Source organism: Lactuca saligna, chromosome 6 (assembly GCF_052625555.1).
Source record: "Lactuca saligna cultivar CGN05327 chromosome 6, ASM5262555v1, whole genome shotgun sequence".
Classification (NCBI taxonomy): Eukaryota; Viridiplantae; Streptophyta; class Magnoliopsida; order Asterales; family Asteraceae; genus Lactuca; species Lactuca saligna.
Genome location: NC_136422.1, coordinates 17,359,819 through 17,381,226, shown reverse-complemented (window position 1 = coordinate 17,381,226; position 21,408 = coordinate 17,359,819). Strand labels below are relative to the sequence as shown.

The window sequence follows — 21,408 nt, the reverse complement described above, 5'->3', positions numbered from 1 at the left end:
AGGAGCTGCTGGGAAAGGGGTTTATCAGACTGAGTAGCTCACCTTGGGGAGCGCTGATCCTTTTTGTCAAAAAGAATGATGGTTCACACCGGATGTGTATTGATTAATGGGAGTTGAACAAGTTAACGGTCAAGAACCGTTATCCGTTACCAAGGATCGACGTTATGTAAGATTAATTGCAGGGAGCGTCTTGGTTCTCCAAAATAGACTTGAGGTCGGATATCACCAAATGAGGGTTCGGGAGGAAGATATCCAAAAGACAACATTCATGACTCGTTACGGACATTACGAGTTCGTGGTGATGCCTTTTGGGCTCACCAATGCACCAGCAGCGTTCATGGATCTCATGAACAGGGTGTGCAGGTCAATGTTGGATCGTTCGGTGATCGTATTCATCGATGATATCTTGGTGTATTCGAGATCCAAATAGCAGCATGAGGAGCATTTGAGGGAGATCCTCAGAGTTCTGAGATCGGAGAGGCTTTACACCAAATTCTCCAAGTGTGATTTTTGGTTACGGGAGGTCCAGTTCCTAGGGCACCTCATTAACCAGAAGGGGATATTGGTCGATCCAGCAAAGATCGAGGCGGTGATGAGTTGGGAGGTGCCGATGTCACCTACCGAGATCAGAAGTTTCCTTGGGTTGGCTGGTTATTATCGGAGATTTATCAGGGATTTCTCTAAGATTGTCGTGCTACTCACCAAGTTGACCCGGAAGGGTGTTGCTTTTTCATGGGGTCTGGAGCAGCAGACCTCATTTGAGACACTTTACCAAAGATTGTGCGAAGCTCCGGTGCTCGCACTCCCTGAAGGGATGGAGGATTTTATGGTGTACTATGATGCATCAATATCAGGGTTGGGAGCGGTGCTTATGCATAGGGGGCATGTGATAGCATATGCATCGAGTCAGCTGAAACTTCATGAGTCGAGGTATCCCACCCACGATCTGGAGTTGGGGGAAGTGGTGTTCTCCCTCAAGATCTGGCGTCACTATCTGTATGGGGTTCAGTGTACCATATACACGGATCACAAAAGTTTGAAGTACCTAATGGATCAGCCTAACCTAAATATGCGCCAGAGGAGATGGTTGGATGTGGTAAAGGATTACGACTGCGAGATCCTGTACCACCCGGGCAAGGCTAATGTTGTAGTCGATGCCCTGAGTCGTAGGGCGGAGGGTGCCCCGATACGAGATGTTTGCATGAGATTGACAGTGATGACTCCAGTGTGGGACACCATTCGAGGGGCCCAGACGGAGGTCGTGAAACCAGAGAACTGCAAAAGAGAGCGAGTGATCGGGTAGGTATCGGAGTTCGTTACCGATAGTCGAGGACTTATGAGCTTTCAGGATCGAGTTTGGGTACCATTTGTGGGCGGAACGCGTACCATCTTGATGGAGGAGGCGCATAGATCGAAGTTCTCGATCCACCCCGAGGCTAATAAGATGTATTTGGACCTGAAGAGGGAGTATTGGTGGCGCTGTATGAAGAGAGATGTCGCATGGTTCGTAGAGAGGTGCTTGACCTGTCGCAAGGTTAAGGCCGAGCACCAACGTCCGTATGGTAAGTTGCAGCCGTTAGAGATTCCCGAGTGGAAGTGGGAACATATTACCTTGGATTTTATCACCAAATTGTCGAGGACTGCTAGGGGTGTCGATGCAATTTGGGTGATTATGGACAGGTTGACAAAGAGCGCTCACTTCCTTACCATCAGTAAGAGCTCTTCCGCGGAGAGGCTGGCAGAGTTGTACGTTAGGGAGGTGGTATCGAGGCATGGAGTACCGACCTCGATCGTCTCAGATCGAGATGTGCATTTCACTTCCAGATTTTGGAAGAAATTTCATGAGGAATTGGGTACGAGGCTGCATTTTAGTACCACATACCACCCACAGACTGACAGATAGAGTGAACGAACGATTCCGACGCTCGAGGGCATGCTCCGGGAATGTGTACTGGATTTCGGCAGGAGTTGGGACACGTATTTGCCCTTGGCTGAGTTTCCTATAACAACAGCCATCATTCAAGCACTGGTATGCCACCCTTTGAGCTGTTGTATGGAAAGAGGTGTCGGACCCCCATTTGTTGGGGTGAGGTAGGGTAATGTGTGATGGGTAGCACAGAGATAGTGCTTCAGACGACAGAGTAGATACAACTAGTCAGATAGAGGTTATTGATCGCTCAAAGTCGCCAGAAGAGTTACGCGGATAGGCGTCGATCGGAGCTCGAGTTTCATGTTGGGGATCTTGTGCTCCTGAAGGTGTCTCCTTGGAAAGGAGTGATCCGTTTCAGGAAGAGGGGAAAGCTGGGGCCCCAGTATATTAGGTCGTTTAGGGTGATCGCAAGAGTGGGCAGGGTAGCTTACAGGTTGGAGCTACATGCGGAGTTAGGTTAGAGTCATGACACCTTCCATGTATCGCAGTTGAGGAAGTGTATGGCCGATGAGTCGGTGGTGGTATCGTTAGAGGATATCCAGGTGGATGCGAGCCTGAACTACGTTGAGAGACTGGTTGCGATTATGAATCGGAAGATCAAGGTTTTGAGGAACAAGGAAGTTCCCCTGGTGTAGGTCTAGTGGCAACATCGAAAAGTGTCCGAGCTGACTTGGAAGCCGGAGCGAGAGATGCGTGAGCAGCATCCAGAATTGTTCGCGGAATAAGTCTTCGAGGACGAAGTCTGATTCTAGTGGGGGAGAATTGTAACATCCGGAACTCCCAAGTATATTATGTTATGCTTTCATATTGAGTTTTTGGAGAGAGACTCAGCGAGTAGGCGCTCAGACTCGCCGAGTAGGATCGCGGACGATCGAACTGGTTTAATGGTGGATTCGGCGAGTCCATTCGTGGACTCGGCGATTCCACGCTTTTAATGAAACCCTAATCCCCGAGGTTTGGGACCTATTTAAAGGGGCTTATAGCCACCATTTGCGGCTACCAGACCCCCGAGAGGAACCCTAAGAGATCCAGAGCATTTGTGAGGAAGAAGAGGTCATTTTTGATCTTTGTGTGGGTGTTTTTGCAAGAAGAAGGTGGCCAAGGCAAGAGGAAACTAAAGTGGGTGATATCATGTGGATTTCAGAGGCTAGGGACTTCATTTTGAGGTATATACTTTGATCCTTCTTCTGTTTGGTGTTAATCTTTGAGAGTTAGGATTTCTAGCCCCTTTAGAGTATGGATTGTGGTGCAATTGGTACCTTCTTGTGTTGAGACTTTGAATCTGGATTCAAAGTGGTCCAGAGACCTTAACTCCTCGATCTTTATGAGTGTAATTGGGAGATAAGAGCTTGGGATGGCATATTGGGGCCATTTCTTCAAATAAAGCCATTAGGTCTTTGCATGGGCATCAAGATCCAAACTTTACGTGTTTATTTTGCTCAAGGAGGCTAGATCTAGGGGTTAGAGGAACGAATCTGACCTCAGAAGGTCATTTGAGTTTGAGCATGGCTTGAACTCGCCGAGTCCAAGAACAAACTCGACGAGTAGGATGGGTTTCCCCCATAAATCACACAGATGGTAACTTGCTGAGTTGTGGAAGTGACTCAGTGAGTCATTTGGGGTTTTGAGGACGTGAGTTCATGACTGAACCCGTCGAGTCACAATTGTGCACTCGCGCGAGTTTGGTCAAAAGGTTGACCGTTGACTTTTGTTTACTTTTAGGGTTTGGTCAACTTTAGAGTATTTGAGCCTTGAGAGGGGTAAAAATGGTATTTTACCCTCCTAAGAGTGCTAAGAGAGGGAATGGTCTAGCCTTGGGAATTGTGTTGATGCCGAGTGTTTATTTTCGTATGATTAGGCGGAGGCTAGATTGTATTTCACGAAGTCCGAGATTTTCGAGTTACCGAGTTACATGAGGTGAGTCTTCTCACTATACGTTACATAGAGTGGTATTATGAATTGACCGGAAGGTCTTATGTGCTATGTATGATATTGTGTGCCATGTATGAGATTATGTGATATGTAATATATGTATGTTATATGATGGTATAGACCGGACCGGAGGGTCCAACGATTTAGATCGGGCCAGAGGGCCCAAAGAGCTACGGGACTGGAGGGTCGTACAGTAGCCTCGAGTGGTGTATGTGTTGTATGTGGTATATTTGGGAAGTCACTAAGCATTTATGCTTATAGTTGTTGTGTTATGTGTTTCAGGTACTAGCGAGGACCGTGGAAAGGCGTCGGCGTGACTCGTACACATAGAGAGGAGATTTGATTTATGATCTTGGGATATGTTTGATTTGATAACTATTGTGGAATACTTTTTTTAGAATGTTTTTATATTTAAAATTTGGTTGTTGAAAAATAAAAAATTTGTTTTGAAAATCTCGTCGTTACAGAACCACCTTCCTTTATGGCTACAACCCTTTCCACCTCCTTCATCGAAGATAACATGTTTTCAAAATTTTGGGGATATTTATGAAGATTAAACTTAGAAACGAAGATAGCGTGGAATGTATAGAAAATGAGTATTTAGGGACATGTGGCAACTAATAGTCTCGACTAACCATCGAGTCATTGGTGACTAAAATAATTAGTTGACAGTTGACAAGACAATGTAACTTTCAAAAATGGGTAAATGTACGAAATTAACTGGTAAAACACAAGCTTGCACCATTCAAAGGCAAAAAAAAATCAGGAGAGACCATTTAAACTAATTACTAAACATTGATGGGCTACATTGATAAGAACACATAGCAAATGAGAAGCTTATATAATACAAAGGATTAAAATGACACATAGGATTAACATTTAAAAATGGACATTTCTATAAGAGTTTTTTGATAATTTTTTGTTGTGCAAATAAATTTTTTATATATTCTATATTTATTTAAATTGAGTCCGGTGTATTTTATCAATTAAATAACAATAACAATAATGAAATAAAATACATATTAACAAATACATAACAAATATAAATAAATATAAATATATAAAATGTTGATGTCATTAATCCTTTTCATATACATGTTTGATTTTCAATTGAGTTTCAATCCCGCTCAAACCCTTCACTATCTCTCATCTCTCTCGCTACAGTTGGTAACTCCATTTCTCTCTAGATTCATCTCATCTAATCCACACCGTTGCTGGTTCCATTTTGCTGTCTTCCTCCACTCTCAACGATCCAATCCATTGATTCACGACGGCATGACCGTTTTCCCCCTTTCTTTCTCACTCTAGCAACATCAATTTTGAAAACCCTAGAAAATATTTTGCTGTACATTCATGGATAATTTCCACATATACGAAGCCATCGGCCAAGGAAAATACTCCGTACTGAGTTCTATATCTCTACTGTTATGTATATTCTTCTACCATTTTGTTTCAGTTCAGTAATCGAATTGTGTGCTATGGTTTGCAGACTGTATATAAAGGGAGGAAGAAGAAAAGCGTTGAATACTTCGCAATCAAAAGCGTTGATAAATCTCATAAGAGCAAGGTTCTTCAGGAAGTAAGTTAACTGTTTTACTTACGTATTCGAAATCGAATGTTTTAGGAGGATATCGTAATTCAATTTCAGATCCATATGAATATTCTCTCCTTACGGTGATAATGCGACATAGGATCTACCATACTTGCATAGTTTTCTTTCGTTATTCAAAATTTCAAGCTAAGCTTACTATTGGAGGGTCTGGATATCCATCTAAATTGATCATTGCGATAATCAGTTTGGATCGTTTGACAAAGAGCGATTATAGTTTTGAGGATTTAGGTCAAAATAAGCAGATTTTGGATTGTAAACTTACCCAAAAAACCTTGACATTAATCAACTTACTACTGGTATTCAAGTCATAAAATCACTTCGAAAATGCAAATCCCAACACCTCTCATTTCTTCATTTTTAAATATTGTAGATCGTAATTGATTTTAGTATATGGGGTTCTCTTATGTTGTATTATTGAAGTGTGTTTAGGATTCTGTTCTGTTAAGCACGTCACTGTACTGTTACATTCCTTATTGATTACAATTTAACAAAAAAGTTAATCTTTCACATACTTGCACATCCACAGTCATTCTCAATTACATGTTTTTTTGTCCAATTCTAATCAAATTAAGTAACATGAATGGTTGATTTGGGGACAAGAGTCTGAGGGTAAGAACAATTTGATAGAGAAAATGTTAATGTTTTAATTGCTGTTGATGATTTGTGCTGCAGGTTAGAATTCTTCACTCTTTGGATCATTCTAATGTACTCAAATTTTATGCTTGGTAAGCCAAACCCAACATTTTCAAATTTTTATTATATAAATGTTTTTGAGTTTCTAGTGTCTGTGACACTTTGAATTATCATTGTGGTTATATATCTTTGTCTTAGATGAATTGTTTATACATCAGACCATGTATTTTTTATTGTTTTGAAATAGGTATGAGACTTCTGCTCATTTGTGGTTGATTTTAGAATACTGTGTTGGTGGTGACCTCCGGACATTACTGGAGCAGGTATGGACAAATCTTTATGTTTTTCATGCAAGAAAAAATCACCGGAATGAATGAAACAAAAATAACAAATTCAACAAACTCAAAATTGAGTAAAAGTGTGCTTGTTCTTTCTTAACCCGGGATGTACCTTTTTTAGAAAGAAAAGAGTTATATACATTTGGGTTTAATAAATCAAAAGGAAACAAAGGAAACCCACATGTTTTATCAGTTACTAAAGGTTTCAAATTGTTTACTAGTGTTATACTCAATTAAGATTGAAATTAGCACAAAGTCATTTTCATCATCTTAGTAAAGGAATAAATCATATGAAAGTTAGTTTAATTGTTTTAATACATATTTTGGAGCTAGTAACACTTGTTAATCAACCAACATGGATTGTTACATTACAGGACAATAAACTTCCAGAAGATTCTGTACATGATCTTGCACGTGATCTTGTTAGAGGTTTAAGGTAAAACAATTTCTCTTTTTAAAACATAATAATACATGATTCTAGAGTTTGTATCATCTGACGCTGTTCTCAAATCAATGTAATAATCAGTTATCTACACTCCAAGGGAATCATCTACTGTGACTTGAAACCATCAAACATTTTATTAGATGAAAATGGTCGTACAAAGGTAATTTTTTTTGCAGTATTTATGATTCTCTCATTGCTTTTTATATACCAACATGTTTCTCAATGGTTGATATGTATGATGTATTGCAGCTTTGTGATTTTGGGTTATCCAGAAAATTGAGCGACATATCTAAAACACCTTCTTCCCTTGTAAGTGTTCCTAACAATTTGCACTCTTTTTGGTTTTTCAGTGTCATTATCTTGAATATTTTTAATTATATAACACTTTTTTTTTTTTTTTTCTCAATATTGTTTAGCTACCACAAGCAAAGAGGGGCACTCCATGCTACATGGCTCCTGAGTTGTTCCATGATGGTGGAGTGCATTCATATGCTTCTGATTTATGGGCACTTGGTTGTGTTCTGTATGAATGTTATTCTGGTAGACCACCTTTCATTGGGAAGGAATTCACACAATTAGTAAAATCAATCCTCACTGATCCAACTCCATCTCTCCCAGGCAATCCCAGCCGTACATTTGCTAATCTTGTCAGTTCTCTTTTAATCAAAGATCCCACTGATCGAATCCAATGGTCAGAAATCACCACTCATGCCTACTGGAGAACACACCTTAGTCCAGTCTCTTTACCTCCTCAACCTGCTTTCGATAACATGATACAGCTTTCTTATAAGCCTTCTTGCCTCACAGAACGAGAACGCAATCTTCAAAACAAAACCCCACCAAGAAACCGCGATAACTCTTCTAAACTCAATGAAACACCCAAAAACCGGAAGATTCAATCCAAGCAGAAAGATGTTTCGAGTAATACAAAGGGTGTGAATCTGTTACGCCTTTCCAGGATAGCAAAATCGAATTTACAGAGGGAAAACGAGAAGGAGAATTACCGTAGGCCATTGCCGAATAACTCTGAACATGACACCGATGTTAAAATTGAAAACACGGATATGGAGCTTGATTTTAACGAGAATACAGAGGACGATACACAAGACGAGAACGAACTTCCTGCTACGCCTAGTCGTAACCTTACCGTTGATGAGAATTTATCAACGCCAGATCCGGAAGAGAGAATAATACATGAAATTGATGCGTCACCTTTGATTAACACAGACGAATCAAGAAGAACTGATCATGAATCGGAATCCTCAGTGCCTGCGACTCCACCGACTGCTTCACCTCAGCCCAAAACTCAAAGAATAATCGAAGATTCAGGTGGTGTGGTTAGCCTATCACAGGTGGTTTGGCATTCATCTGACCTATCGGTGCGACCTGTGATGCCGAGTAAAAAGTCCGACAAACAGTCAGATGTCCTCCCGTCTCTTCCGTTTGACGCGATTCCAGCTTCCGATCTCGTGAAATTACCAAAAGACCAGTTAGATGTCGTCACCAAATCAATCGTAACTATCCTAAATGGAAACACCACGATCGGTGAGAAGCAGAACGTGATTAGATACCTTGAGATGTTAAGCACAAATGTCGAAGCTGCCAATATTTTGACAAACGGATCAATAATGCCGGTTCTTGTGAAAATGCTCCGGCAATCAAAGGCTTCTGCTTTGCGTGTTCAGCTTGCTTCACTTCTTGGCTTGCTAATACGCCATTCTACTTATATCGAGGATGAATTGTCGAATTCTGGTATATTGGGTGCGTTGAATGAAGGTTTGGTAGATAGGCAAGAAAAGGTTAGAAGATTCTCCATGGCTGCTTTGGGGGAGTTGTTGTTTTACATATCTACTCAAAACGACCAATCCAAACCAACAATCCCGCCGGAAAGCCCGTCTAAGGAAACCAAATCCTCATCAGGGTGGCAGGTCAATTTTCTTCACAATTGTTACGATCAAACAACAAACTTGCAATTAATTGTATATAATAGTATAATCCACTTTATTCCTTTTATTTGTATATTGATTTGCAGGTGCCGAGTACATTGATTTCACTGGTGACGTCACTTTTACGTAAGGGAGAAGACGACATAACTCAGCTTTACGCATTACGAACTATAGAAAATATCTCAAGTCAAGGAGGCTACTGGTCAACTCGTTTCACCAGCGCAGACGTTATCAATAACCTCTGCTACATATTCCGAGCTTCCGGAAAACAAGAAGCCATCCGACTCACTGCCGGATCATGTTTAGTGCGATTAGTCCGTTTTACCCCTCCCACCATCCAGCAAGTAATGGAAAAACTCACATTCAAAGAAATGGCCGGAGCCATCTCAAAAGGAAACCCTAAAGAACAACAAATCTGCTTAAACCTTCTAAACATGGCGGTGCTTGGCGGCAATTTCTTCCCTAACATCGGCCGCCACCTTCTCCCGCTGGTGGAGGACAAAAATTTAGTCCCGAATCTTATCTCGTTGATTGAACACGGCGGTGAGGTTTTGAGAGGGAAAACCCTAGTTTTTGTGACGTTGCTTTGTAAGAACAGGAAGCGGTGGTTAGGGCAGTTTTTCTTGAACGGGAAATTAATGTCGACTGTGGATAGGCTGGTGGTGAAGGAGAAGGGCGTTTATTTGCAGCAGTGTTTGGAGGCGTTTTTGTTTGGTGTGGTGGCTGTGATTCCGGGGTTACTTGAGACTGTAATTTCCGATGTTCAGCAACTGATGGGAGGGGGAGGTGGAGGGAGACGTCATACGCTGGTTACTGCTTTGACTGGTAGAGCTTCTTCAAAGACCAATCTTCAACTTTTTTCTGTTGTTCTAAATCTGCTTGGTAGTTCTTCTTTTAAACATAAAGTCGTGAATGCGGAGGTTCTTCAGCAACTTAAAGTTTTAATCAAATTGGTGGAATCGCCGTTTCAGGTAAACACGGTAACCAATTGTTTTGTTATTGTGGGATTTGATGGAATTGGAATTCAATTCCATTCCATTCCAGTCCGGTTTCTCGCTGTTAACACACTATACATAGCCAAGATTAGACTTAAATTCCTTCAATCCTTCCCTAGGAATTTGAAAATATTTCTACAGAATTAAACTTTGTACATTTGACGGAATGGAATCTTAAATTCTAATTCCGTTGGTACCCTTAAAAGATTCCAATTCCTTCCAGATTTTTTTTTGAACAAACCACCTTCTTCTGAAAGTTCTGTTTATTATAAATAATTAAATATATATAATTGGTTTTCTGGTTGCATTTATTTAAATATATTATATATAAACCGAAGGGTATTTTGGTCTTTTTATCAAAAAGCATATATTGAAATTGTACTTCCACTAGCCTTCTCTAGGATGGCGAAATCCATGGAACATGTAATTTGAAGAATTCAAACGAGAGTTGACTTCTGATTTTATTTATTTTTGAATATATATATATATATATATATATATATATATATATATATATATATATATATATATATATATATATATATATATATATATATATATATATATATATAAGTAGGAATGTTGTTTTCCGAATCCAGATAAGATGTAAACATTTGATATATGATTGGATTTTTCAGGGAAGGGATGATTTCCTGATAACCCTTTTAAGGGTACTTGAAACAGTGACAGAAGAAGCCTCTTTCATTGAGGAAAACCACTCGGATTTTGTCCATGAAATACTTCCAAGTCTCTCCATTGTTTGCAAAGCAAGCAAAGATGGAGACGCAAGATTCTTATGCTTGAAGATATGGTTTGAAGTGGTGGTGAGTTTGTTAAACGAATCATCATCATCATCATCATCATCATCATCTCATGATAACAATGGAAAAAGAGAGGAATTGAAACAAATATGCCATCATCATTTCCTCCCTCTGTATCCACAGCTAATGGAAGATGAAGATCCAATTCCGATATATGCACAAAAACTAGTCGAGATGCTGGTAGAATTCAAGATCATCACACAGCAATGAATCTTCTTCTTTTTGGATTTATCTTCCAAATGATTTGTATGCTATATACGTTGTGCACACTCAATTGTTTTCTCAACACAAAGAAACTCTATGCTTATGTTCATTTCAATTGTACCTCTAGTTGTGCCCCATCAATGTTATCACTATGAGTTTTGATGAAACTACATTAGTCTATACTTATAGTAAATAATGGAGATTGAGCAAATCAGTTTTAATCAAATAACTTTTTTTTAGTAAAGATTCAAAATGATTGTTATAGATTTGCTCTTTCCAGGCTGTTTACCTTTTAAATAGACTAATCTTAAGGGACGTGTTTTTTAAACCTTAATGTGTGTAATTTTAAGGAAACGAATTATTTTTAATGTTTTTAAAACGTCCACTTTCACACTTTATTAGACCATATGGTATACTAAGCACGAGACCATTTGTGGTATAGGTGGCCACAAACAACAATTGTGCACACTGTCCTGGTGTGTCATTGTTGTAAGTTGTGGTCGTGTTTTGTGATGGCTACGACGAGAGTGGATGACCAATGAGAATTTGGTTTGCCAATTCGACTGTTAAACTATCATATATATATATATATATATATATATATATATATATATATATATATATATATATATATATATATATATATATATATACTAATTACCTATATAAACATAATACATAACCTTCATTAATTTTACACTCTATCTCTAAAACAAAAAGACATGAATTTCTTTAAGAAATTTGATTCGGATAATGATGGAGAATTCATCTCGATTTTCTTCAATGTTATGTAACACATTCACAATGAAGAAAGTTCGAATGTTATGAGTTCAAGAGTGGTTGTCAATCGTGTTCGCCAAGCCGTACACGACTTATTGGTATGTGATTATTTTGCCGGTAATTATCTTTACAGTGATGACTCGTTCAAGCGTCGTCCCGTCGAAATAAAGCTATATTTTTACGTATTAGTAATACTTTAGAGGCCCATTATGAATTTTTTAAACAAAACCCGACGATAAAGGAATAATAAGTTTTTCTAGTATACAAAAATATGCGGCTGCATTTAAGTATTTGGGATACGATATAACATTTGATGCATGTTTCTCTCTTTATTGAATGAAAAACTAATTAAAAGATTTTCTATGTTGTTTTTTGTATTTAAAAATTGTTTTTATTGTATTTTTGAATTAAAAAAATAAAAAAATGATGTGGAGTGAAAAGTTGTCAACATCAGGATGATCCTTTTCTCGAAGGAATATCTAATTACTTTGGTCAAGTGAAAAGTTTTCGGTAACAACGTATAGTCTGTGATTCTATTCTAGTAATAAAAAGTTGAGTAGTCAATTTGGGAGACAAATGGAATGGAATTAACAATGATTCAATATGGCGGTCTATCAGGGAGTCAGACCAATTCGAGATTTCAGATTTCAGGTTGAGTAGATGTGATTATTCTGCATTGGATTGTTTTAGGCTGAGAAAGGATTCGTTTATCTTCAGGTTTGGAGAGCCCTGCTAGAGTTAGTTTCGGTTCCCTTTGGGAAGAGTGTTGTATGCTAGAGGTTGTGGCCGTGTTGCTCAGGATGTCTGGCGTGCCTGGGATGGTAATGAATGATTTCGATGACGAAATCTAATTTAAGTGGGGGAGAGTTGTAACGCCTTGTTCCGAATTGTTTCTTAATGCGGGGCAATAACCCGAAGATCGGGTATCATAGGGCCTAGGGCCTTTGAGGAAAAAAGATTAGATCCATTTGGAAGTGGGTAATGTGATTTAGATGATCCGACAGTTCGGTTGGTGTTTTTGAGCCAATGGGTATTTTTCGTAAAGTGTCAGATCGGGATTTTATGTGAATTGGAGTTTTGCCGAGAAAATTGAAGGCAAGTATGAGTTGATAGAAGTGTAGAGCTTCTTGTTACTTCTTTGTGGATATAAGGATCGTCGGAAATAGACTTATAACGAATAAGTTATGGCCTTCGAAAGGTTGCAGTGTTTTAGGCTAACCTAAGTACGTATGGCATACATAGGGAGTACGCGGGGCGTATTGGTGCTAGGGTCAGTATGTGGGGGTTACCTCGGTGTACGCTGGATGTACAAAGAAGAAGGATGGCGACTCTGAGAGGAGTACGCTAAGCGTAATGAGAGTACGCGGGGCGTACTCCAAATTCATGCAAACCCTATTTTAGGGCCTTGGACCTTATTTAAGCTCATTTTCTCTTCACCAAACCCTAATACTTTCAGCCACCATCCCTTTCTACCCTAGAATTGAACCCTAAGTGTAATTTGGTGATTTTGAGCTTGGTAAGTGCTTGATGGGTGTTTTGTGAAGACGAAGAAGAAGAGAATCATTCGGAGGTGTGGCTAGAGCTTCTAGATCCATGAGTATATTTTCATTTGCAAGCTTCCTAAGGTAAAAAGCTTTAACCTTGATGATCTTTTTGGTTGGAGCTACTTTATGGAGTTCTTCGGCATTTTTGAGTCCCTTGATGTAAAGGTGAGCTTTTGATCTACTCCAAAAATAATGGATGTTAGATTTAAGCTCCAATAAGGTCCATTGTTCATAAAAATGGAAACTTTATGAAAGATTTTGGTCCATGCTGATGGGTTTTGGTCATAAGACATACTATGTGCTCATACAAACCCTAATGCTTGGATCTAGGTTTCTCTATTGTACATGCTTTGAATCCAAGACTATAAACCCTAATTCTAGCATATGGAAATCGATATTAACATATAATTAGGTTTAAGATATTACCTTGATTGTTATGTAGCAATAACAATCCCAATTCCTCCTTGAATTGACTTTGGAATGCTTAGAGTCACAAGTGTTATTCCTCTAATGGCTTACAAACACCAAGAGCAAATGGAGAAGGTATAAAGAGAGAGGAGAGAGGTAGGAATTCGTCCTTAGGAATTCTTGGGAAGGCTTAGACGAATTCATGAGCCTTAGGGGGTTTATATAGGTGTAAAGATTAGGGTTTTAGTCCTTATCCTTATCTAGTTGCTTGCCCACCAAGTAACCATAAGATAAGTCTTAGAAACCCTTATCCTAGTCGAATTCTAAGGCATTATCTCCTTAAATTCGTTCACCCTATATTTAAGATAATCCTTACCTTATTTTGTAACTATCACATAATTACAAATCAGCCCCTCTAGTTTAATTAATTACACTTGATCACAAAATTAATTCCTAATTAATTCTTGACCAATATTAATTAAAAAAATATGATTTTTCCTTTAATATATTATTCTTATAACATATTAATAAATCATAATAACCTCTCTCTCTTTATTTATTTCTCCAATCAAGTTGCTTTGGTGAAGGCAACCCAAAAGGACCATGCACCATCGGGTCAAGTACATACCAAAATAGTTATGGACTTAGAGACTAATCCAAAACATGCATGTATTAAGCTCTTATTAAGTTCCTTTTTAAGTGTTGTGTCCCATTAAGACGTGTTTGTGAGTAAAGTTGGAAACTTTATTGGTTAAGACCTTGGCTAGGGACCAGATCTATATTTTGAACATCTTGACTTAACCCGTTAAGAACAAATATGAGTTTTTGATTCCTGACTAGTACATTGGGAATACGAGGAGGTACACTCAACGTAATGCGAGGATCATGCATCAAGCAGTTCTACTTTCTGCATCGTGGTCAATTACGTTGGGCGTACATCTCGAGTATGCTGGGCGTACTCCCAAGATGGTCATTTTGGGCTTTTGAGGTTTGGGTCATTGCTGGGTTTTCTTAGTTTGGGCCTTTTTGTGCCACTAGACTTCTTTTTAGGGCTTCTAGTTTATACCTTTTGGGCTCATTTGGATTTTAGGCCTGTAAAGGGTTTTGGGGGTCCAATTTGGAAAATTGGGCCTCAGCTAATTATGTTGGAATTTGGGCCTTTGGACAATTGGACTTGGGCCTTAGGCTAAGTATAGGGAAGGGTAAAAAGGTCTTTTACCCTAGTTTGGACTCGTAGGGTGAGTCAGGATCCAATTATTGATTGGATGTTTATTTTGTGATTGAGAGTGCAGAGATTTTAACGGGCTAGCAACCATAGCCTCTTTCTATGAGATTCGATAGTGCGAGGTGAGTTTTATCACTATGTCCATGGGTCGAAGGCACCAATGCCGACCCATTATTTGTTATGCGGAATGCTAGTTATCTTTATGATACTTGTCCGGAAGACCCTGAGGGTAGCCCGTGACATTTGTATGAAAGACCATGGGGGTAGCCGAAGGTACTTGGACTTCAGACAATAAGGGCAGCCCATGACATTTAAAAGGAAAAACCATGGGTGTATCCAATGACACTTGGATGTCAGACCATGGGGGTATCCCATAACATTTCTGGGAAAAGACCATGGGGGTAGCCTATGACAAATTTATGTTTGGTATGTGGTGTTTTGGGAAACTCCTTAAGTTTTGTGCCCACAATTTTCAGTTTATGTTTCATGTATTTCTGTTTTCAAGTGAAGATTCTTGGATGATTGCAGAGCACACACCACATCGTCCTGCATTTTTTTGATCTACTCTGATGTGATATGATGATTGATACATTTGTTTTATCTGGATTTTTCTGATGATATTTTGGGATACTGGTTTTATTAATTTAAAAATGAAATTTTTGGGACTTAATTTTGGGACGTTACATTATTGTAAGACTAATTTGGTTGTTAGGTTGTATGAATTTTATTTCAATGTTTTAAGACTAGAATTATTAAATTTTCGGTATTGATTATTTTTTGGTTTATTAAATCAGTTTATTTTAATTTTTTTAATATTTACAGCAGCCTGCAGATGTTAAAAAACAAACATGCTTCTTATTACAGTCTGCATCCGTTTGGTCTACCTCTTCTGTTGCAAAGGGTTGCAGAGGTGGTCTGCAGACTTTATGAATTTTTGCTTCGAAAAAAATAAACAACACTTTAGTCTCTCAATTAAATACAAAAATAAAGCTATTAAAAATTAGCCATCAAAGTAAGGTTACACCTTTATTTTGCTTAATCATGTTTGAGTGTAACACCTATAAAAATCATGCCAAATTTAAACTTTTTAAAACATTTAAAACCAACAGTCATTACAAATTTGTTTTCAAAATAATCTATATCAGAGTCTCCCAGAAACAAAGTCATAAAAAGTGAGTAACGATACGATCACGCCTTTGCCTTGCCGCAGTACCCTAATGTACCTGAAACAAAAACTAATATTGTAAGTCCGAGAGCTTAGTGAGTCCCCCCAAAAAACCCATACACAAAATAATATACATATAATCATAAACAACATACTATGAGTCCAATCAACCATTGGGTTGGAATACCCATCCGGTTGGAATGCCAGCATACTATGGGTCTAATCATCATCGGGATGGAATACCCCAGGCCCATAACCAACAGATTGAAATGCCCACATACTATGAGTCAAATCATACTCGGGATGGAATACTCACAGCCCACAACCAACACGTTGGAATGCCCAGATCTATTGACTTTCGCACAAAGTAGATAAGCCTCAACCGCCAAACAACATGTGCACATATAACAAATAATCAAATAGCAGTCTATAGATAGATAAACCGATCTAACTGATCATAACAACATAATAACATCCTATCTACCATGATACTGATCTAACAGATCATAACAACATATACCATCCTATCTACCAGGATATTGACCTAACAGATCATAATAGCATATACCATTATATCTACTAGGATACCGATCTAACAGATCATACTAGCATAACATATCAGGATAACAATCCAAAAGGGTTAGCCTTGGTGATTTATACGCTTGAGTATAGTGAGGATAACTCACCTCGCAAGTAGTGTTGAAGTACTGAAAATCTATGATTGCTATCTCAACGGAAATCCCGAACTATAACACAATAGATATTAAGTCAATACAGAAAATAATAGTCTTGACTACAGTCCACACAATCCATCATGTCCTTTTACTCTATTAGGCCAAGGCCCAATGTCAAATCCAAAATCTTGAATGTCCTTATGTAAAGCCCATTATTGGCCTAATTTTACCAAATTGGGACCAACTCCCTAATTGGGCATAATCCCAACATTATCAAAATTTGGCCTAAAACATCTTATTCATAAAGTCCAACAAAGGTCCAAATCCAATTAGTCCATAACTAACCCAAACCCGATGCCCAATTGTCAAAGGTCCAATAGAGGACGTACGTGGGGTGTACTCCTCTGGTACGCGAGGCGTACTCGTCCAGATGTTTGACCACCATTGGGGTGGTTGACCCAGTATGATGTGCGTACTGGATTTACCCTGAGCATACGTAATGTTTTGCCAAAATCTTATTAAGTGCTTAATGGCTTAAGCACTTAAGCCCAAACTTCAGATCCAGTGACCTAACGTGCCTAAGACCCATAAAGTCACGAACATTATCACTTTGGACGTCTAGAAAACTCTTGATACTCGGTCTTAACTTCTTACTCCATGCATGGGACGCATTCAGCTGTTGGGACCTTATTTTTATCACTCAAAGCCCCTTTCAAGAGTCTAGAAGGAGAACTCTTTTCTTCCAAATCACACCATGCACCATCTTGGGAATTTTTAGGATAAGAAATGGTTAGAAAAATGACAAGATCTATACATATATGCATAAAGTTTGAAGCTTTTTACCTTCTGGAGCTTCTAGGGCACAACCCAACTTTAGATCTACAAGCTTGATCTTCTTATCCAACTCCTTGGTGCAAAACCTTCTTCCTAAAACACTCAAGAAACACTCAATAAGCTCAAACACTCAAGGAAATGGCTAACGTTTGGGGAAAACGACTCTAAGCAGTGGAGGCTGGGGTAAGGGAAGGTTAGGTGCTCATAATGTTACTTATATAGCCCCCAAACCCTAAATATTAAGGTTTCATCCTGACATTAATACGCCCAACGTAGACAAGTTTACGCCCAGTGTACTAAGGCGGACCTTAGTACGCATAGCGTACTTTTATGTACGCGCAATGTACTCCTTCTTGGCCCAAGGTTGCAACTTTGGCCCTTAAACTAATCTTGACTCTACACTTTCAACCCCATTGACTATAAATGACAAGGTAATGATAGAGGAAATGACAAGGTAATGATAGAGGAGGGTTTGGAAATACCTGCAAAAATCTCGGGATGTTACACTGAGAACTACCACAAAATCCATATATGCTTGAGAACCGTCATAACTTCTAAGAAACTTATCTATTATCCCATCATCTAGACTCTACATATAAAAGAAACAATAAATTTTGTAAATATAGAACATTGATTTGAAATGATTAATCGTTTACTCATATTCTAACTATACATTCAGTAAAAAATAGCTATTTTTATATATACAACACTCTTTCCAGACATACATCATTATTCACTAAGTCACTTTATCCATACAAAAGTTAATGGGAGAAATAAAGAAAAAGCCAATGTGTTTATTAGTGCTATATCAAAGTAGAATGCTATAGCATGTATAGAAAGCAAACATTGTTGATCTTACAAAATATCAATAATGAGATGATACTTTTTCTCCCTTTTGAGATATAAATTGAGGAAATTAAAGAAGTATCATAAATTAGAACAATTAGCTCATGAGTAAATGCAATAATTTTGGTTAAGTTGGTGTTAAGACGACTAACCTTAAAAGTTAGTTATGAACTAACTTAGTCAGTTGATGTCTGATGTCTGGTTAGATGTGAGAGGCAGTTTGGCAAATGAACGCCGTAAAATGTTTTTGGACTTGGCCTTGAAGGCTAGCTAGCTTAGCAATGGTACAAAGTTATTTAGTTAGGCTTAGGATAGATATACAAATAAATGTTATTTTTTTATAGGGTTAATCTTATAAAAGATCTTATATTTTATGTTTTTTCCGAATTAAATCTTAACATTATTTTTTGATTAAAAAAGACATTGTATTTTTTAATATTTTTTGATTTGGCAATTTTAGTATTTTTTTTCCAAAAAATATTGTAAAATGTAAGAGTTTTTTTTAGAAAAAAAAAATTTGAGGGTTTGTTTGAAAACACTTAACAGGTTGATGGTTTTTTTCGAGAAAAAAAAAGACAGTTGAGGGTTTTTTTTAGAAGAAAAAAAAATATAAAGTTTTTTTTCAAGTAAAAATTAAAGTTGAGGTTTAATCTGAATAAAACACAAAATACAATATTTTTTTGTGAGACTAACCCTTTTTTATAAATAAAATTACTTTTATTAATTTTTCTAATTATGCTTAACAACAATATGAAATATGTTTGAATGAGATATTACATTATTGCGTTCGTTTAATTACGACTGTCCATTTATTTAAAAGTATTATTGAGATCCATGTCCAGTTGCTCACAACCACAGTCATTATAGTGTTCAAATTGATTGTTAAATAAGTTATTACACGAAATAACAAATAATTTTACCTCTTTTGGTAATCAGTGGATGTAAAAAGTTGATCCATTAATAGCAATAGTCAATAAGAGAAAGCAGAGCATAGCAATAGGGTTTAATCGTAGTTGCCGCAAAGTCTTTTCTCAACTAATTGCATTTCCAAACGGAACTGCTTACCAAACACTCCCAACTTTTTCGATACAAACTATAAACCCCACTCCTCTATATAATATTCGTCACACTCTTCGTGCTCTTCGCCTCTCTTTCTCTTTGTTCAAATCAACATTCGCTATCAGATCTCATTTGATCTTCCATTTACCATCATCAATGGCTTCCATAGCAGGATCTTCGACTTTTATGGCATCTCTTTCATGCCACAAGCCCAATCAGGTGAAACAAAACATACATTCTTTGAAAATTTTACTCGATCTTAATCTGATCACACCAATCCTTGTTGTTTCTGCATAATTTTTTTGAGATGTTGATGGTTTTTCTTTGTTTTGCTATAATTTTTTAATACTTTTCAGCTTAGTTTGTTGGTTCCTATTTTCTTAGTGATGAATTTCCGTATTAAATTTTCTTAAACCCTATTCTTGATCCTGCAAATTCGATACTAGAATTTAGGGCAAAATTTGGATTCATAGCTTTCGTATGATGTTCTTCTGTTTTTATGATGTTTCGTTTTGTGATTCTATGAAGGACAGGGTACTAACATTCGTTTGGAATTTGAATTCTTACGATCTTAATAGAATCAACCATGTACTTACCTAATTTGATCCATGCATTTCTTCTGTTGTAACATACAAGATTTAAACCTCAATTTCACTCTGCTATCCGATTTTCCTCTGTTTCTGATCAAATTGGGTTTCCAATAAGCATCTTGATTACGCCTGTTTTGCTAAAATTCTGTTCTTTTTACAGGCAATTACCAGGGCTTCTAATTTCAATTCAGTATCAGTTGCTACCAATGGGAAATCCTTTACCTCCCTTAAATTGCATTCTGCCTCTTCACGCTTCAGGATTACCTGTGCGGTATATGTTCTATCCTCTTTTTTCTTCTCCATTATACGATAGCATCAAACATCTCATTGATTTTCAAAGCTTAAACATTAACATATATAGATAGAGTTATATGTTTTTCTATTTCATCTACACAGGCCAAACCAGAGACAGTGGACAAAGTTTGCTCCATTGTTAGGAAGCAACTTGCACTACCAGAAGACTCTGCTGTCACTGGAGAATCCAAGTTTTCTTCACTTGGAGCTGATTCTCTTGATACTGTGGGTATTTTTTATTCTTTATTATCGTTGAAAATTCAAAATCTTTATTCTTTTCTTTGTATATAATATTGGTGTAAACAGGTTGAGATTGTGATGGGACTTGAAGAAGAATTTGGAATCAGTGTGGAAGAAGAAAGTGCTCAGACCATTGCCACTGTTCAGGATGCTGCTGATTTGATTGAGAAGCTCATTGAGAAGAAGTAAGAAAAATTGGAGGTGAAATTCAGCAGAATAGGGTGGTTGATTATCCTTTTTCTTGTTTTTTTTTTTAAAAAAAAAACCACAAAATCTTTATGAGATTGTGTTGGTTGTAATCCTAAGTCTATGGGAGTTGGATGATTAAAAAAAAAAAAAAGAATGTTATAATATTTTGTGTTTCTTTGCAGGAATCATCTTTGTTTAATTTGTGTTGATTGTGGTGTTTTGTTTGTTTAATTCCATATTACCCTCTACCACCATCACTATCACAGGAAAATAAAATATTATTTAAACTAGAAGTCAAAATATTCAAACACAATTAAAAGGTTTCGACTAATAAAAAATCTTAATATGTATATTTTTCTAAAAAGTTTTTTATGTGCAAAATATTAAACTATGATATATTTTCTTATTAGTTATTTATAAAATTTAATTCATAACTAAATAATTTGTTTTTATTTTTTCTATAGAGTTGAAAACTGAATTAATAAATCAATCCAATTGAATTGTAATTTGAATCAATCCAATTGAATTGTAATTTGATTGAATTGTAATTTAGTTGAATCAGATTTGAATTTTGTTTGGATGATTGAGATCCATGTTTTAAAAAGCCAAAAATGAATTTTGGATTGGACAAAAGGTTAATAATTTTTATAAGTAAGAGTTTCTTCAATAGTTAACCTATAGTATCATTTAAATTTAAATTATTG

At 37.3% G+C, this 21,408-nt stretch overlaps 2 protein-coding genes across 2 annotated transcripts; both read left to right on the top strand.

Annotated features, from left to right (window-relative positions):
• Positions 1-4,973: 4,973 nt before the first annotated feature.
• Positions 4,974-11,023, top strand: LOC145000118 (kinase family with ARM repeat domain-containing protein). The gene is made up of 10 exons (XM_078959269.1): positions 4,974-5,263; positions 5,352-5,441; positions 6,147-6,199; positions 6,355-6,430; positions 6,820-6,881; positions 6,972-7,050; positions 7,140-7,199; positions 7,307-8,818; positions 8,923-9,807; positions 10,470-11,023. Exons 1-10 carry the CDS (start codon positions 5,216-5,218, stop codon positions 10,860-10,862), a joined length of 3,258 nt encoding a protein of 1,085 aa, XP_078815395.1. The 5' UTR covers positions 4,974-5,215; the 3' UTR covers positions 10,863-11,023.
• Positions 11,024-19,378: 8,355 nt separating this feature from the next.
• Positions 19,379-20,889, top strand: LOC145001820 (acyl carrier protein 1, chloroplastic-like). The gene is made up of 4 exons (XM_078961166.1): positions 19,379-19,610; positions 20,142-20,252; positions 20,378-20,500; positions 20,582-20,889. The coding sequence occupies exons 1-4, from the start codon at positions 19,548-19,550 to the stop codon at positions 20,702-20,704; spliced, it is 420 nt and encodes a 139-aa protein (XP_078817292.1). The 5' UTR covers positions 19,379-19,547; the 3' UTR covers positions 20,705-20,889.
• The last annotated feature ends 519 nt before the right edge of the window (positions 20,890-21,408 follow it).

Excerpts from the sequence above, each read along its gene's own strand:
- LOC145000118 (XM_078959269.1), top strand. The coding sequence starts at position 5,216 with ATGGATAATTTCCACATATACGAAGCCATCGGCCAAGGAAAATACTCC. Across the intron at positions 6,431-6,819 it reads TCCGGACATTACTGGAGCAG|GACAATAAACTTCCAGAAGA; the intron begins GTATGGACAAAT and ends GTTACATTACAG. Across the intron at positions 6,882-6,971 it reads GATCTTGTTAGAGGTTTAAG|TTATCTACACTCCAAGGGAA; the intron begins GTAAAACAATTT and ends TGTAATAATCAG.
- LOC145001820 (XM_078961166.1), top strand. The coding sequence starts at position 19,548 with ATGGCTTCCATAGCAGGATCTTCGACTTTTATGGCATCTCTTTCATGC. Across the intron at positions 20,253-20,377 it reads GCTTCAGGATTACCTGTGCG|GCCAAACCAGAGACAGTGGA; the intron begins GTATATGTTCTA and ends TCATCTACACAG. Across the intron at positions 20,501-20,581 it reads GAGCTGATTCTCTTGATACT|GTTGAGATTGTGATGGGACT; the intron begins GTGGGTATTTTT and ends TGGTGTAAACAG.